This window comes from Channa argus, chromosome 10 (assembly GCF_033026475.1).
Source record: "Channa argus isolate prfri chromosome 10, Channa argus male v1.0, whole genome shotgun sequence".
NCBI classification, from domain to species: Eukaryota; Metazoa; Chordata; class Actinopteri; order Anabantiformes; family Channidae; genus Channa; species Channa argus.
Genome location: NC_090206.1, coordinates 24,166,930 through 24,186,618, shown reverse-complemented (window position 1 = coordinate 24,186,618; position 19,689 = coordinate 24,166,930). Strand labels below are relative to the sequence as shown.

The following is a 19,689-nucleotide window of genomic DNA, read 5'->3' as shown; positions in this document are numbered from 1 at the left end:
AATGAGAAAGATATGAAGATGATGATGATGATGATGATATACTAATCAAACACTTAATGATGTAGATGGCTCTTCTCAGTGGCAGTGACAGCACCAGGCCCTTTTCCTCTGGTCCTGCATTAACTGCTACAGTCAGTAGGAGACAAAATAAATTAGACACACGCTAATGTCTCCGAATGTAACTGACAGGTACGCGTGTTACCTTCTAACGACGCTGCCTCTGCTCTCACCTTTACTTCTTCTCGTGTCAGGTGGGAAACCAAAGCACCGTGGCACCATCTTGTAGTTCAACGCTGGAGTGTGCTGTGTGCAGGAATATGCCGTTGCATAAATGCTATTAAAGGGCACAATGCAGTGCGGCTAATACGATCTGAGATTAAAAACCTACTGCGGCAAGGCCTGTAACTCCACTGACTAATGAAAGCAGGGAGATAAGGTCAAAGGCCTCAACCGAGAATTATTTTTGGTCAAATTTCTCAACTGTTCTTTTAGCCCCTCGGTTTAGCTCCGTATGTTTCCATTATTTGGTCTGTTGAACAAGTATTGAAACAGTGGGCAGCTGTCTAAATACCCTCCCCTTCGTTGGCCCCTGTTCCAAAGCAGCTTTAATATTCATGTTTTTGCTTTAGCTGGTCTATTGAAGTAAGCATCAATAATCTTCCATCTATTTGAAATTCTTCTCCTAAACCGTGTTTCGTAAGATGTAACATCCCATCAAACTCCACATACATTACCGGTGGAATTGTGGGAGGTGCTGCTGGCTGGTTGGAGGCTCCCGACGCGCGGGTCAACTCCATTTCTCTTCCTTTCCAACTGGTTGCTATGCAACTACACAATCGAGGGGCCCTGAAGATCCAAAGTAAACAGGCTTTATTCTGTCTTTGCAATGATAACTGTGAAATGACATGCAGAGCCAAAAGCAGCTGAAAGCTTCATTGAATACTGTATGAGCCTCAAATGCTCTGTCATCCCCTGTTTATTTCCTGGAAGGTCTTCAGTAAACATCTCAAGATGTCAGGAGAATTACTCCCCAGCTAAGAGGAGTTGTAATTTGATGATGCTCGAACCATTAAAAAAAAGCCTCCATAGAACTCCCACAGTTTCAAACTCTCAAAGTTCCAATTACAATGTGCAGATACAGTATCAAGGTGGAATTCCAAGCAACACAGCTTCAGAGTAATATTCATACTGCGCAATAAAAGCCGACATTAACTCCACAAATCTAAAAACCTATCTGCATATAATTACATTAAGAGTCCCGATGGAGGCGTCTCTCTGTCGTTCAGATAAATCAAGATGGACGTTTTAATGGAATTTCCCTTTAACTTTCATCCATCTTTAGACTTTTCTTTTAATCCATGTGACAATTTGATGCATGTGCCTGAACATAAATAACTCTTCTGAAAATTGGAAATCTACACAACTGCAGAGTGAAAAAACAAACATCGATGCAAAGTGAAACATACTGATTAAGGCTTAGGGGAATGTGTGTGTGTGTGTGTGTGTGTGTGTGTGTGTGTGTGTGTGTGTGTGCAAAATAACGCGGAATAAATGAAACGCAGTGTAAACGTTCCGCTGACGACAGCAGAGCCGCTATTTCCTTTGAACCGTCCTGTTTCCACACGCTGCTTCCTGTCCTGTGTTCTACAGATGCAAAGACATGAAGGTCAAACGTCACTGTGTACATTTTGAGGCTGTGAGGGTTTTGGGAATAAACAATGCAAAAAACGTGTGTTTCGTTCACCAAAGATTTGATCAGTTCACCAATTTAAGTTTCCCTACTTTACCAAAGTCTCCAGCACTAAAGTTCATTTTTGTTGCTCTGTAAAGCCACTGACCAACAAAACATTATGTTATTTAGCAAGAAAAATTCATCAATTGTTGCTGCACACTGACACTTGGGTTTAAAATATAAGAGATGGAGCCTTTTCGCCACATCTTTTATGTTATTATTGTTATTATTATTATTATTATTAGTGGGATTGCTGCACTCCCACTAATAATAATATTCACATTGTTATAAATATTATGATTTTGTTTTGCAACTGCAATATCTCTAAAACTACACATGGTAGCACATTAAACGATATCGCAAATACAGTAAAACCTTTTTTATCAGATGACCCAAATAAAGCTTTTAAGGTAAATGAAACTTAATGTTCGTCTGTAAATCCCATTCGGCAAATGCATCAAGCCTGCGTCTCACTGACAGCACGAAATTCTCGGTTTCTTCTTTAAATATGCTTTTGCAGGCTTTTCTTGCTAAGTTGTTGTTTGTTTTGTGTGTGTGTGTGTGTGTGTGTGTGTGTGTGTGTGTGTGTGTGTGTGTGTGTGTGTGTGTGTGTGTTTGTGTGTGTCTGTGTGTGGGTGGGGGGGGGGGGGGGGTCTCCCTTTAATCTCATCTGCAGTGGGGGTTCAATTGAGTTAAGGTCTGGTGATTGACACATTAGGGCCAAAATCTTCCACTTTTTCCTTCTTTTGTTGAGTTGGCATCTTGGTTGGGATCACTGACTTTCTGCGGGATGAAGCTCCTTACAATTCTGCCGCTCATGCGTGATGTCCTCAATAAAGATTAGTGCGCCTGTTCCAGAAGCAGCCGGGACACTTTCTCCACCGTTTCTCACAGCTTGTGTTGGTCTGGATCCCCTTCTGGTGCTTAATGTATCTAGGTCCAATATCTGTTCAATAAAAACTAAAATTCAAACGGTTTATCGGATCCATCTTTAAGCCTAATATCAATGTACAGCATTGCATTTCCAATATTTTTGGAAAGGGGGCTGCTCCACAAACTGTCCATGACCTAGAGCATACAGTGTATTTAACAGTGTTTTCAGAGTGTGTGTGCAAATCCTCTCTACGTCCTCCTATGTAAAACCAATGAAGTTCTCTCTCTTCCTATTACGTATCGGTTGTAGAATGAATGGCTGCTGATGACAGAGCTTCAGTTCTCTCTGCCGCCCATCACCCCCCACTTCCTGCTCTGGTGTTTTGGCACTCCACACTCTACGGAGCCCGTTTCTGAGAGGAGAAGCCGCACTCCTGACGAGGCTGAAGCCTGCAGGACGATGGGCTACAGATTTGAGCCCTCGCTGTGGAGAAAGAGCCAAGCACTCTGGGGTAACTCCCCTTACAAAGTGAGCAGCTGCAGCCCAGAGCTCGATCCACCGAAAGCCATCATGGACCTGAGGAAACTGTCTCTGTAGTGCAGTGACATTTCAGTTAATTGGTTAAAGGTTTGTCACTTGCTCAGTGCACTAAAGCAGGACAAGATAATGACCACTGTCTGCTTTGCTTGGAGCCACATGAGATTATAGGCCCAGTGTTGTTGACATTCATGCTGCATGTGGTTGTGTCTCATCACTGTACACGTGTCTCTTACATTTCATCATCATCGTCACTAAAGACCGTATGTCTTTGTACCAAGCTTCTGTACATTTGGTGCGGTTCCTCTGCCGATGTTGCAGGTCCGCGGTTCTGTTCATGCTGTGCTATGACTGCCACCAGCACACACACCAACAATGTCAGCGACTTCACCAGCCAGTTTTTCCAGACCTGGTCAGTCACATTACACATGGTTTTGTTTGCACCAGGTTTGATTGACAGTTCGTTGTTTAATTTCCCCCCATTGAGACTCGGGGAACACTGCGAAATAACCGGACTGATTTTGGGGCCCGATGGACTCGACACTTGCATCAATCAGGGGCTGTTTCAAAGCAGAGGCAGGTCTGAACTGACCATCAGCCAACATATTGGTGTTTTCCGACACACAGGCTCAGACTCTCCCTGATCTCGAACCTTACAACTTGAAATCAAGCAGAGTGGAAGGAAAAGCAACAGAACACTGAGCAGAAAGCAGCAACAGCCAATCAGAGCGAGCTGACCGGATACTGTCACCAACGGAATACTTTTATTTTCAACTCCTCTCCAGCTTGTGCTGTAAAACGTATACAATATTCTGATTCTGATTTCTCGGCCATGACGTCGTTGACAGGTTTTTTCTCTGCTTTCTGTTTCCCAGGACAAAACAACACACACACACACACACACACACACACACACACACACACACACACACACACACACCCTACTGGCAGATGTGTTAATTGACCGTGACAGGTATGTTTTGCTCTGAAAATTGGCTAAATCTGTGTTTGTCTGTGGGCTTAAAGTTTGAACATCCTCTAATGTGCACCAGACTTTAGCTAGACACACACACACACACACACACACACACACACACACACACACACACCCACCTGCCCTGAGTTTTAATGAAGATCTGGCAGTTTTGGCAGAATTATGTCACTTGTGTTTTTTTTTTCCTCTGGACTGCTGCAGTACACAAAGTCTGTTTTTTAAGAGACTTGTTTCTGTCACAGGTACTAAAAAGTTCAGAAAGGTTTGTTTTGACCAGTTACGTTCTGGCTTAATAAATGAATAATACATCTTGCTGCCTAATAAATGGTGCGGTCGGACCTGAACCTGCCTCCGGCCTCTGGTCCCACTTAAAACCCCAAACAACCAGCCTGACAGAAAAACTTGGGGCTGACAAACCAACTTTTTTTCAGACTGAAAAAAAGCTGCTTGAGTGAATAGCGAAATGTTTCAAACTAACAGTGAAGACGTCCAATTACCAAGACTCAACTTCCAAATGCCACACTTGTCATTTTTATTGATATGGGCTATTGTTACCTCATGTAATCCCCCCCCCCACCTCCACCAGCCTTTAAACTGAGCAGTGGTCTAATGAGCTTCATGTAGGAACATCTGCGTTTGTGTGAATACGCACACAAACCTTTAGCTGGATTTGTGTAGGTGCTGGAGTGAAAATGCTGTGAATCATAAGTGTTTGTCTAGTGTCTTTCACAGCGTTGCTGCAATCAGACGTCCTGCTTTAGGTGCAACCCGGAAATCCACAGAGTTGGCGGCGGGTAGAAATGCAAACAGACATTGCCTGAGACAAAGCGAGCCGAACGTGTGGAAAAGGTTTAAACACGAGTTAATTATTGTAGTTAGGAGCTGTGGCTTTAATACTCAACTTCTTTATGTAGCAGCACAGAAATACAAGAAAGCAAAGAAGCTCCCGAATCCGTCTGAGTTGTCAAACACAGACACATTTCACACATGTCGAGTGGGTGTGTGTTGATACACACAACATCTGTCATTGGACGAACTTGTCCACTTGTCGTTTGCAGAAAACAGAAATATCGGACTTGTGCCCGAGTCCATAAAGATTAAGGATCTTTTTTAAAGACCTTTTTCTCTGCCCTCATCAGCACAGGTGAGCTCGTCTGTGTTGATTGGTCTCGTGCTTCGCACCTGCTCTCTGCCTTTTAAATCGACTCCTTCATACTTTAGTCAGTTTTCCTTTCAAGAGAGCATCAGGCAGTCGTTTCTATTGCTCTTCTTCAGTCTGTCACATCGCAGCGAGGGTTTTTAAGATGCTTTGCAGAGTGTAGTTGTGTGAAAATGCCTCCATGTGAGAATAAGGCTGTAGAACATCCAAGTTACTCAGTGTGCATCTGGATTCTCCCTCTGATGAAAATGTTACACAATTCTGACACAACATTACAGAAAGTCTCCACTCTGGGGTTGCGGCTAAATTTTCTTTTCTTTTCAACACATTTTTTAACAACCTGTTTTAAGACTTACAAAATTATTTTGGCCAAATTCTGAAAATGTGGTTTGGCTTGAAGTGAGCTAAAAGTGTGACATGATGCTGAAAAGCTGCACAGTAACGTTCGTTTTCCGAGTTCACACATCAGCATTTATAAAAAAAAAAAATCAATAAGCAAAGAAGAATGTGTGAAGTGGTTTCTTATTATTTTATATTAGTATTGTTTATGACCCGCCAGCACTGTCCAACATAGCTGAGTGTATCATACAAGTTCAAGATGCAATTTGTCTTGTCGCTACAGAGGGGCAGCACTGTCTGGGTAAACTTGGCGATACGCGTAAGAAAGAAACGTCTCGAAGGTGGAACAGATACTGTATGAGCACGAACGCTGGGGACCCCTACCGGCAGATGGGCTTGACCGTGAGGGGCCTCCACTGCCAAGAAAAGCCCTAAAGAAAATGCTGAGCTTCTCTGTTATAGACTAGAACAAGGTCTCTTGAGATCCACACCAACTACGTCCCTTCCCTGTCTTTAGTTTAAGAAATGTACCTGTGTCCTCTGAAATTCATGAATTATGTTGTTGGGGTTACAGGGCTTTGGAATTTGTAACTGAAAGATTTGTCGGTGCTTATTTAATGACCAGAATGGGGTTTTACAGTAGTGTAGGTCACTACTGCATTAGCTGAATTTATAGCTGTACATATGATCAAAAACAAAACATATTTAGATCTGTGCACTTAACCTTTTGAATAAAATAGTCTAAATAATCTGAAGTCGTTGACATTGGCCTGATGTCTCTTTGATATTTCCCATCCTCCACCTTCACCCTCTATATAGCTAAGCGTCACTGTCGCTGTTCCTAAAGTTAAACTATAAAGTGCTGATGACAAAAGTTAATTTTTCATAAACAAAAAAATGTTGTAGCCCAAAAGGCAGAACTAATCCTGATTCGCAGGAAAAACCCGGTTGAACAGTAGCACAGTCGATGTCTAATGAGCGAGTTTAAACCCTGCTGCTGTGAGTGTCGTGCTCCACATCTGGGGCTCCACAGGACCACACATCGAGCCCTCTGAGGAGCTCTGACTTGGTTTTGTTTTTGTGCTAATCCCAACAGGCAGCCGCTTTACGTTCTCTGCACCTGGGTGATTAAACCGCATCTTAATGGCGCCTCAGGTGATTCCAGGGCTGAGTTGAGCGGCGGGAGCCCCGAGAGAAAGCGAATAAATGCCCCCGCCTATTCCGGGGGCTCGTGCTCTACTTGGCACTAAAGAGGAGGGAATGTTTCCCCAGCTTTCACCAGCTCATAGCAAGAGCGAGATTTCTTTGTTTTTCTCGGCGCTTCAGCTCTAATTGTTTGCATCTCACCCCTCCAAAATTGCAGTGTGGAGGAGGCTTTTCAAGGAAAACCATGTGCTCAGAAATCCTGACTTGATGTGGCACAAAGGCCACGGCAGAGAGAGTGACAGCCACTCATTAATCCGTCCATTAATTCGGTGCTTGATGTCTTGTAAACTTTAAGGATATAACAATTTACTTCACTGCCACAATGCTTCACGAGCAGAAGCCCAGTGCGGCCACAGCCTCTTGCCATCAGTGTCAAGATCTGAGTATTTTTAGTTCTTCTCGTTTTAACAATGTTGTTTACGTGACTTTACTGGTGTTACAGTGTTACAGTGGCCTGGTGTAACACATTCAGCCTGACACCTTAGTGGTGAGCAGAGTTAATGAGCCAACGCAGACTGAAAACAAGTTTGTTTAAATCTCCAGAGAAGTGACAGCAGAGGGACCTGCAGTGTTGAAGCAGGGACATGCGCTTCCATTCTGCATGCTGCAGTCACCAGTCTCCTTGAAACCAAATTTTGTATCTTTTTTTTTTTTTTTTTTACGAAAAATAAACACAACAAATGTATATAAATGCCTAACTTCCCAACCAGCTTCGTGCTTCACACGGACGGGCGCTCACAGCTGTTACCGGGGGGACGGTTAGGGCCTTGGGAGATGCTCCTCTGAGTGTCATTACTTCCAGTTCATGAGCGTTGACACCATCTGTGTCTAGAACACAGCCGCCAAAGATCCATCTGCAAAGTTTGTTCATGCAACTCCATCATTCACGGGCGCACGTCTGCTGTTTTTCCTCTTTTCTTAAATCTTTAAACCACATCACATGTATGGACACGAGCTTTTGCGATACAGATATTTTTACATCTTTTTGACAGTTTTTGTCGTCCTGAAGGTGATTTCAGGTTTGAAGTCAACAAGCATCATATAGGGGGTTAAACACTTCTGCTGCAGGTCCTAAGAGACGGACACTGGCTTGTGTAAATGATGTGGTTTTTAAATCTATTCTAAATTACACATCACAAAAGCTACAACATTAGCATAAGCGCCGCCACCTAACTGTATAACAGACAGCTGCAAGTTTGTAGACTTGCTGAGCTCACGAGCACTAAAAATGGTGAAATGCAGTTGTGACTTTCAGAAAAAATTACCTCAATACAATATCGCTGAGATACTGTGTAATGTAGGAATGAAGATCTACATCTATGAAATAAAAAGTCCTCTAGACTCTTTCTCTCTAGACTCAAACAGCAGCTGTCCAAACACTGCAGTTCTTTCACGACTCATTTGCTGTTTTGCAAGCAGAGTTTATTGCGTACAAGCTTTTCATGCCTGTTCAGGATATTACACCCACTCTTTACACCCGCTACAGCAGTTATTTCAGCTGAGGAAGATGAGAATCCTCAGCTAATAACCATAATATCAATGAGGAGAATGATGATGATAATGAAGATTATGATTTCTGATTAGTAGAATACTAATGATGATGTACAATAATGATAGTAATGATGAGGAAGATGATGATGACAATGAGGAAGACGATGATGACGAGGATAATGAAGGTGATGGCGATGATGATAATGAAGCTGATGGCGATGATGATAATGAAGATTATGATTTCTGATTATTAGAATACTAATGATGTACAATAATGATGATGATGACAATGAGGAAGACGATGATGACGAGGATAATGAAGCTGATGGCTATGATGATAATGAAGATGATGGCGATGATGATAGCGAGGAAGTTGATGAGGGTGATGGCGATGCTGATAATGATGAGGATAATGATAATGATAATAATGATGATATTGTCTAAAGCCTCTATAGATTTTGCAAAACCCCAAATATAATAGTTGATCTTCACCATGAGAAGAATGTGTCAGTTTTCAGTTTTAACACCGGAACCGGGCAAAGTTTTAGCTTCGTCTGTCTTCTTTGCCGAGCTTAAAGATGAACTTTTTTATTGCCGCCTTTTGTGTCTCGCTTGATGAATTATTGACCTTTTGTTTCTCCAGTGCCTGGTCTCAGCGCCCGGCATCACACAGAGCAGTAATAACCTCTAGCAACAATATTGCCAAACCCATGAAGGGCCAGAATTGAAAGTAAATGAAAAGAAATAAATAAAGAGAAATGAATTGCGTAAGACGGGCAGATAAAAGTCCCGTACGCCTGCAAGATTTTTCATCATTATGCTTCAATTTTGTGAACATTCCTAATGTAATTTCAGCCAACAGACGCCATATTATAGGCGGTGCAATGTTCAAACAAACTCTAATTTAATGATCTAACTTTGAGCTCTTGTCTTTTGTGGAGCTGTGTGCTGCTGACTGATTCGCAGCAGTCATGCTAACTGCAGATAGCAGGCTTTGATTTCTCAGTCGAGGCGAGAGTGGAGTAGGACTGGGAGGCTGCTGTCAAAACCAGCAGCACTGAGGATGCCATGCAGCACGGGGCCGCTCTCGCTGTCATTCCACCCATGGCTGTCTACACACATCAAGAGAATTGGGCGCTGAAGCTTTGAGAGAAAAAAAAAAAAAAAAAAGGCTTTGACACTAGTCGATTCTGGCACTTATGCTTCTGCTACCATCCAGCCGCAGCTGCTGGGTCACACAGTATGAGGGAAATCTTGTTCATCCGTGATTCAGACTTTGCGGATCTGCTCTAACCGAAGCATGTTGATTATACAGAGGGGGTCGTTTAAGGGCCTTTTTTTTTTTTTTTTTTTTTTTTAAATCAGACGAGACAAGTATGGGCACCGATTCTGTTCGATCCGATTCATTTAATGCAGCCAGTGCAGGAGCTGAACCCAGCACCTTCCACCCACCCACTCACTCGACTCTTGTCTGTACAATGACTCTCTGTGGCTTCAGGAGACAGATCTTTACCACTTCATCACATCTGTAACATACATCCAGTCTCTGCATATCCACATTAGCACAAACTGTACAGAGCAGCACTGGGGCACAACGCCTCTCTGGCTTTTTAGGACTGTCCACCTCACTAACTTGCACAGTGCATTCAAAAGTTTAGAGAAGGTCAAATCAAGTTCACCTGCATTTTAGGTGCATTTCATTTTGTTTGTGTGTGTAACAGCTACTGCAATGCAAACATTCCCCTTTGGGGATTAATCATTTATCCATCTATGAGCAGCCCTCTTAAAACATGGACATGGAATCGTCAAATTCAGTGCAAAATCGTGCATCACCGCCCTTCTTCAGAAAGCTGACTCCCCCTCCCACCTCCTGACACTCGTCCAGAGGACCAAGCACTGAACCTGGAACAACAGTCACTGACCCCACTCTCTGGAACTCTCTTCCCCCACAAAATCAGGAACATTCCCACAGTCAACATATTTGAAATAATTTAACTTGTTGTTGCTTCCATCCACCTTTTTGTTCTCTGCATTTATTTTTTGTCTCTTTGCCTTCAGTTTAAGTTGATGGGTTACTATTGTTTTTTTTTTATTACTCGTGGTGTTTTTATTGCATCGCTTGCCTCTTATTAGTAAAGAGCATTGTGCAAAATGTTGAAACACAACAAGTTAAAAATATAAATGACTTCTATCGACAGTTCTGTTTTCCAGTACAATAATAAAAACAAATGGTGAAAATGAATAATTATACTAAATGATTTGACCTTTTCAGGCATCTCAAATGATCCAGAAAGGTTTGAGAAGAAAAGCATACACTGTATAATAAGAACAAACTATCATGAAGACTCACAAGTGTATTTTCGGGGGGGTGGCGGCTTGAAAGCACTGCATTACATCAACCAAACAGTTTTTGAGTTTCTGTGACTCGTGCTGCCCCTGCTGGTGTACTAACACCATGTGGTGGTAACATACCAGCCACGAAAAAGAAAAGAATCCACGGTCTCCACACCATGGACTTGGTTAATGAGTCAATAATGTGGTTTTCCTTTTTCTCATTTCACACATCTGAGCACTCCACCCACAGATACTGACTGAAATAGCTGCCACCTAATAGCCCTCAGAAAACAAACAACACGTTGCATCCTGTTGTCTACTGAGAGTAATTTCTCCTCTAACTGTGAGCAGCAAATAAAACTAACTTTTTTTTTTTTTTTGCTCCACAAGAGCAGCCATTGATACAGAAAGTCTCTTTTTGAGAAATATACTATAAATGACATTGTGCATGAGGTGGAGCTAGTTTTAACCACCTTATATAGGGAACAGTTAGGTTGTTTAATGCACTTCTGCGGGGCCTTATTAAAGAGTCCCAAGATGAATCTGACCAAAAAACAGCACACACATGCATTTATTTATTTACATTTTTCTGCAATGATCAGGAGTTTTATCTGTTTGCGTCTCAAGCTGTTATTGAACAAAACAAAAAGCCAAGAAGTTTGGGAACAGTTCACTTAAATATACAAAGGAACTTGTCTCAAAGCTGCTAAATGTGGTGGAGTGAAATCTACATTTCTCACTCATCGCATAAAGTAGCATAGAATGAATTGAAAGCTGAAGTGCATTAATTAGGAATAGTTACATTTCCGAACACACACACAGCAGCCATTACTATCCTGTGATATTTTCTCCTATTTCACACCCACTGAACACCAGGATGTCCACTGCTGGTTCCCCACAGGCCCTCAGCTCAGTGTATCTGCAGCTGCAGTGGGAGCAGATGGGAACCTGAGGCCCTGCCTTTGCCTGACATTACCAATCTGCTGTAAAGCCTTAAGGTAGTTGTTGATCCTTTGATTGATATTCACAGGCTTTTTTGGTTTGCTGGTTTAAATCATTATCCTTCCATGAGCTGAACTCCAAACAACAGAGAACAAAAACGAATAAATGAATAAATATTGTATTGGCAACTCGCTGGATGATGATCTGCACAGAAACTAAAGACCATTTCAGAGGCAGTTCAGTTGCTTCTCTGCTCTTCTCTGACAGCTGCCTGTTCAGATGCTCAACCTGGAACCGAGTGTTGTCTTCTGCAATCTCTGACGAGACAGACGAGCTTTAAATTGCACTGCTGTGGAAAAGCTCTAGTATTACATTGTTTTAACAGGTAAAACAAACACACCTGCAGTGGATGTGCTATAAAACTGAAACAAAGATGCTGAAAAGCCTCAAAAGGTGCAGCGCTGGTTAACACGTCTTTGCAGCATCATGTCTGCAAGCGAGACTTTCAGATTAGACATGGTCATTTGGTTCATCATCATAAATCATTTTTGATTAATGGAACTTTAAAAGAAGAAGTGTCTATGATGGAAAACTGTGTACAGTTGTGGCTGGTTGGGACTAGTTAATGTACTTTAATGTGAACATGGACAAAAGAAGATAACTTAAAAAATGATCAATTTTTGTAAAAAAAACAAACAAAACAAAACACCATGAAAGTGCACATGCATTATTAACACATTCTGCCGTCAGGGCAACCAAATGAGTCACGCAGCGGTAAACACTTTTAAAGGCATTTATTGATGAAATACACAGTTAGGTTTTGACAAAAGCTTCTGTAGTTTTGAATGTAAGAAAGTCCAGCCCCATCCTGGACCCAAAACACCTTGAATTAAATGTGAAAATGGAAACCGGGTCATTACATGAGCAATAAATAATTATACAAAAAGGAGGCAAGGAAAAGGACACCTGAATAAGTGCCTGTGTTAACCTGAAAATAAAAAATACAAAAACAGAACAAACTGGAAATCATCAAAAAGAGGAGGGAGGAGAAAAGAAAAAAGAGACTAAATTAACATCCAGTCGTTGTTGAATTTCGGGTGCATTAGTGTATGTTCTGAGTTTTCCTGGTGACCATCAGGACCAGAAGGCATTTAGTGACCTGAGGAACTGACTGGCAAGAAGTAACAGTAACAAAAGCAGAGAACATTGGTTTTATGTTGAAACCTGGAACCATCTGAGACCTGTATATTGCACTTTCCTTGCAAATACAATGACCACATTGTCAGATTCTCACAACCTTTTTTTTTTTTTGTTGGTTTTTTTGCAATTGACCTAAAAAAAAAAACTAAACAAAACACACATTTATGTGTTTTACATCAACATTAACACACCTGGAATACAAGGGGGGGGGGGAAGAAAAAAGGAAATTAAATTGCAAATTCATAATTTAAGCTATTGTTTGCATGAGGACTCACACACAAAAAGTAAATACAAATGTATAAGCAAAAGAAGAGCACGCCTCTTCAGAAATCCATCAATCAAGCCCGTAACAGTGGCTTTCAGCATAAATAACAGAAATACAAAAGATTTATTGATGACACCTGCTACGGCTCACGGGGGCATTGCACTGATTTCATTCACACACGAAAGTCAGAGAGTCCTCTTTTATAATTACCGTCTCTTGAAAAAACGACCTCGCTGATCCTGCAACCGATAAGCGGCCGCAATCCTCAAGTCCTACAGCGGTCCACACGTGAAACGTCATTTACTTTTCAAACTGTTGAGTCAGTGCGTCTGAGCCGAGTAGACTGCAGCGCAGCAGCAACCGGGACAGACAGACAGACAGTCCATATATTGGAGTGCGTTTTATTTTGTGTAGCCATCCGAGTGACCCCTTGAGGTCTTCATCTCTGTCACAGACTAAGATGGCCTGTGAGATTACCGAGCCGGAGCAGAAACTCAAGTAGGAGACAGTGAGCAGGAACAACAAATAAAAGCGTTGCACTCTAAGCATTGATACTTAAGAGCAATTTTAATACGCCACGAATGATTCTGCTGCCAACAAACATGACCTAGATGTTGAAACGAATGTTTCCTTTAGAGAATAAGCTTCTTAGCCGTCTCCGAGTTCAGAACGTGTGCACAAAGCAGGCCGAGTGAACTGTTTACCCATCTGTGCTCACCGGTGGGTGAGGAAACCACCATCTGCTGGGACCAGCAAGTTCACAATTTCATGCAGCTCACCTCTGAGCTCGACACGGACCCTGGCGGGATATAACAAAAGAGCCGACAGGTGTTGCGAGGCCGAAGCAGAGAAGACAAGCACAGGAGCTGAACCGCCGACAGTTCGCGGCCTCGCTCCGCGCTGGAGACGTCTCAGAGCTGATACCGAGCCCTATCTGCAGCGAGGCACAGTCAAGCCTCCCTTAAGCCTCTTAGCTTGGCTGTCAAGCGTAGCGGCATCGACGTCTCAATGTCCGTGCCGACACAAAGTATAAGAATCCATCCATTCAGGTGGTTGGGAGGTGAAGATGCAGCCAGCGGTGTTCACACACGCACAATGGTGCTGAGAAGGTCCCAGAGCTCAAAACATTATCAGCTGTGTGTGATCTTAATAGTTATGGATGTCTTGGAATCACAGAGCTTTAATAGTCTGTTAGATTGAGGCAAGTCTCTATTCGACTCTGTAGAGCTGCAAACATCTCGCCAGAGAAGAATAAGTGAGATTTTCTCTTTGAGCACAGCCAATTTCTCACCAGCTTTCTTTTATTTGTCACAGCATCAACTCTGTCTATGACTTATTTAAAACTCCTTCTGTTTGCTCTCCAGAGCAAGTCTAGGCAAGAAGTGGGTAAACCAAACCCAACAAAGCATTGAAAGAGAAATGAAATAAGGCCAGCACCTTTCCTACAGCGAGACAGCTCTGACAAGAAAAGACATCCAAGGACTCAAGCACGTATAGGTACAGAAGAAAAGCAACAGCAGAACTCTGCAACACTGTGCTTTTGTGTCTGTCTCTGACTGAACAGCTTCGTGAAGAAGCCTGAAGGTTGAAACGAGGAGTTGTTAGCACCATAGAAAGCACCAGAGGCAGAGACAGACGCCATTTTTTTGATCATCACGGGGGCAAAGCCCTCATTTAGGTTCATCGGTCGCACAGGTGACGAGGTTCTGGGAACAATACTCAAATCACAATTAGAGGCTTTGTTCACACTGCAGCCTTTCGTGTTGAACGTCACATGTTGAAGTGCTGGTTGCAGAGTAGCTGTCAACTCCTGCAACAAGACAATGTTTTACTCTCAGCTTGATGGTGACATAGATATTGCAAACAATTATCATTTCTTAAGAGCTGATGATTGTCAACTGTGCACGTTTTCCCTTTTGCAACTTATGAGTCACTATCAGCAAGTAGGTAAAACATTTATACTCGTGCCATCATTTGGTCTTTGGGACGTGACCCTATTAGCACTAAGGTGCAGTGTGAACGCAACGGGAAATGAATATGAACATACTGTAACCTTTGTTTCAGTGCCAGTCCATCAAAACCATACAGTGCAGTTGAAGCAGTGTTCTGAACTGAGATGTTAACGTTTTTCTCTGTTTGTAGTCATTAGTATAGTAGCACCTTGTTGAATGACTTGCAGCTTAATCACCTGAGGAGAAAGCTGATGTGCGTTTAAGAGGTTTAATCATACACAGGCTACACATGTACAGGAAGTGACGACATTTAAATGTGACAATGACTCTAATTGGGCCAAGCAAAAAAAAAAATATATATATAAATAATAATTAAAAAAAACTCAGACTGAATTGCAAAACAACATACATGAGTGATACCAGAGCACAACCTGAACTCAAAACAAGTCTGCACCTACGGAGACACATTAAATCACGTGTACAGGGTTTTTACCACCAAGTAGTAACAAAACGCCTCCGCTTTCCCTTATTTCATTGCGATGTTGTTCTGAGAGTGGAATCACTTTGTTCACATAGGGGGAGTCTGATTTTCACCAAGACCTGAAGCTCACAGCTCAAAACTGAACAGAAGGCCAAGATTGGTGTCGGAAAAACCCCCAAATCCCACCGTTTTTAAGGACCTTGGAATATAAACTTTAACATCAGAAGTAAAATGAAAGTCGACAATTTCAGAGACTAATAAAAAGAAGTTTAGCTTGAGCTGCTTTGGTACAGACCTGTAGGCTTTAAAAACACAAATCTGTTTCACCAGATTGCACATTTCAAAATGATGACTGTTGTTGGATCACATGACAGAATAAAACCCCCAATAGAACAATACTGGAAATGATCAGAATTCAAAAGTGTTTGTGCTGATGAACCCAAGTATTTTCTTTCCTTTCCAATATTAAGACAGTTTTTAAATTATCTTTCCACGTTTGTAAGAGCCAACGATGCATAGAAACCCTGCATGTGATCACACAGACAAGTCTGTGTTGAGGGCAGATACGATGCAACGAGTAAATAAATGTCATTTCATTACTGACGAGACAGGCCAGCGAGGTAATACTACTTGAGGTCTGACATAGCATTAAAGAATCCAGTTGTGGTAAAGTTAGACAGTTTGGTTCAGGATTTTGAAAGTTGCAAGTTAAGACATTTTGTAGTTTGACAGAACATCGGTTCACTGTGTCACACAGTTAAAAACAGCAGGTTCCTGAGGAGCGTTCGTCCTCAAGATTAGAAATATACATATAAGCACCAAATGACCAAACAAGTCATTTAATTCAGAATTTCAATATCAAAATGTTCAAAAATGACAAACCACAGCCGCTGTGTAAAAGCGGAATTTCCAAGGTAATTTCAAGACTCAGACATCTTGCATCTTGTGAAATCAGCGATACTGAGTTTTATACTGATTTTGTGAAGGAAAAAGAAAATCCACTTTCAAACATGTTCTTAACTCTGCAGGTCTGCGGAATCAACTGGCAGTGAGAAGTAAACCAAAAAAAAAAAAAGACCCCAGGAACATCACAATGTGACATCAGTAATCTGCACTCGTGTTTCTCAAACTGACCCCGGTCTGCGAAGCCCCGGCTCCGAAGAGCGAAGGCTCCAAATCTCCGTCCGTTTTCTTGTGAAAATGTCCACACTTTCAATGCCACGATTCAACTCAGGCAAATCCGATGAGATGCTCTGCTCTGCCGCACCACTACACAAATACTAAGGCCGGTAATTAGATGACACGAATGCTTTTTCATTTTTACATTCTGTTTGGCGCTACATTAAGGAAACGCAAAGGTGAATGGGTGCTAACAGCTCAAATTAACATCTGTAAACATGTAGGTGAGTCAGTATTTGCTGCCTGCTGCTGCTGAAACAGACTAAAAAAAGGACGGATGTTAAGGAGTGCACGGTGTGAAAACATACAGATCAAATACAATAATAATAATTATTATTTTTGCACAAAGAAGGTAGTTGAGATGAGCATGGGGTTAGGAGGAGGGGGGGAGGTTGAAGCTTTCTCCCTATCTGCCATAAAGTTTTGTAATGCTATGAGAACAATGTAACATACCTATACTCAACATACACACAAATGACGATGATTTGATATATTTGTTTTGTGTCTTTGTCAGACAACATAAAAATGCATCTATATATTTTGATACAGATAGTGAGTCTGTCTTTAAAAATCCTAATTTATCACCCAACACATAGATAGCACTTCTGGGATCCACTCTCTCTTTTTTTTTTAACAGTCTAAAGTCTCTCTTATTCATGTATTGACTCTCTCTGTAATGACATTTTATGTACAATATCGGTATAAAGAACATAAATTACTACACAAAATTTCAGCCTATTCACAAATGACAATCATCGAGAACCCAATAGCAACTTAGACAAAACCCACAAAAATAAAATAAAAAACCCCCAAAACCAATCAAATAAAATTGGAAACAATTTGCTTGATAAACAGCTTAAAAATGATGCCTGCTATAGAACCTTTTCCATATACTTTCTGTGCTCCCGGGACAAGTGTGTTGTAAAAAGGGGGAGGGGGACACCATGAATTAAAAAAACAAAACAAAACAAAAAAAAACTTCTCCTCCCCTCCCAGTCATTGTCACTGGAGGACGAAATCTGCTTGAAGCTCAAAAACATGGTCACATGATTCCCGACATCTTGTTTGCGTGTAAACAGAGCACCAGTAGTGTCTTGGTTCCATGTGTCTCTTCTGTACAAAAGTATAAATATATGCTTTCTCTCCATTTGTCCAATTTTTTTTTCCTTGGTTTTTTTTTTTTTTTTTTTCACATATCTAGGATGTAGCAGACAAAAAAAATGGTTGTTTTAGTTCCTAAAAACACACCAGTGTTGCAGTGTCTGTGCTCGAGGTTGCCAGTTTTTTGCTGTAGTATCCCCCCACCCACCCACCACCACCCCCTCAAAAGATCCAGATTTGCTGGCTTGTGTTGACTTTTACCGCCGGGTGTTTGCTTGGTGTTGCTTGATCGTCTTTGCATAAATAAAAAAAAAGTTTCGGCACATTCCGGGCTGCTGGGCCGGGACTGTGCCGAAACCAAAAAAAAAACCAAACCCAAAAGAGGACAAGAAAAAAAACACAACCGGTGTCTCCATTTTAGCTACAGCAGATCCATCTTGGGTCTGTAATGAAGCAGAAGGGGGGATTTCTGGAAGGAGAAATAAAAGACACAACCTCAGCACAAGTCTGAATTTCTGGAACCATTTTATAGACAGTTTGCCAAAACCCTCCCCTGAACAGCACCATATCACACCATGATGGAGCACTACTGATATCTGTAATTATGGTTTTTAATAATTTTTAGGTGGAGAAGATATATTCAATGCAATGTATGACTTTTGGATCATTTTGGTTGGTAAAAATAACTAATTGACCCGAGTATGAAAATGTATTTTGTATTTTACAATTCACATTTTTCTCTAAAATGTAAATTTCTGAATTCCCTTAATTATATTCTAACTAGGCAAAGAATTTTAAATGCAATTTTGACAAGTCATTAATTAAAGTTACTTTTTTAAAGGGCAACTTCACCAATTTACAACTTTCTTTCTATGACTTTAGTTAAGGGTGTAAATGTTCATTATGTTCGTCCTTTTAAACTTCCCTCTGACTTCCCAACAATAAAATATTTCTCTGCTTCATCCATAGGACTTTTTCATTATTAGGATTTCAGGTGATGTTGTGCGTAGGAGGTCTGGAGAAGCGGGTTGACCACAGTTCCAAACTTCATAGTGCGAGCAATGAGATGAGCATGTGATGTCATCTGGAATCATTTTTCAGCTGGAGATGTTTTTACATATGGAAGTCAGAGGGAAGCTTAATGGCTTTCACTTACATCAACTACCGCAACTACAACCAAAAGAAGCAAGTTCAATATCAGTGAAGGCTTCCTTTGAATCTGCTATATAAGAGACTTTTAGATATCTAAAACTTTATTGTCAATCTGAAATTTGAGATGGTACCAGTGATAGTTTTAAAAGAACTTTCTAGATATTTCAAAAGGAACTGTCTAATAGCATTTCTGGGATATCTGGGACTACATTATGACCAGTCAAAATTAACTGCAGGCACCACAGTGGTGGAGTGGTTGGCGCTGCCACCTCACAGCCAGAACCTCCCCGGTTTAAATCTACAATCCAGCTGCAGTCTTTCTGTGTGGAGTGCGCATGTTCTCCCCCGTGCTCGTGTGGGTTTCCTCCGGTCCCCTCCCACAGTCCAAAGACATGCGTGTTAACTTAACCTGTGACTCTAATTTGCCTGTAGGTATGAATGCGAGTGTGAATGGCTGGCTGTCTGTCTGTGATAGATTGGAGACCTGTCCAGGGTGGACCCTGCCTCTCGCCCTATGACAGCTGGGATAGACTCAAGCATGACCCTGAACAGGAGAAACAGTTAAGATAATGGATGGATGGACATCTATAATTGCATTCTAACTACTAAGTGACAATTTCCCATCTAGAAATGTACATCTGAACTATTTATAATTCCTTCTTTATTTTCAAAGACCCAAAACACGTAGACAAACATAAAGGCTACAAAAAGTGAAATGAAAAATATCATGTAGCCTTCACCTGGCTTTTCT

General features: G+C 41.5%; 1 protein-coding gene across 1 annotated transcript in view; it reads right to left on the bottom strand.

The window, feature by feature from the left end:
* Nucleotides 1–12,303: 12,303 nt before the first annotated feature.
* Nucleotides 12,304–19,689, bottom strand: part of LOC137134244 (polycomb group RING finger protein 3) — a 59,274-nt gene continuing 51,888 nt past the window's right edge. Inside the window, exon 10 of the mRNA XM_067518860.1 lies at nt 12,304–18,255. Coding sequence (XP_067374961.1) covers nt 18,208–18,255 — 48 coding nt within the window. The 3' untranslated portion in view covers nt 12,304–18,207. The remainder of the gene's footprint in view (nt 18,256–19,689) is intronic.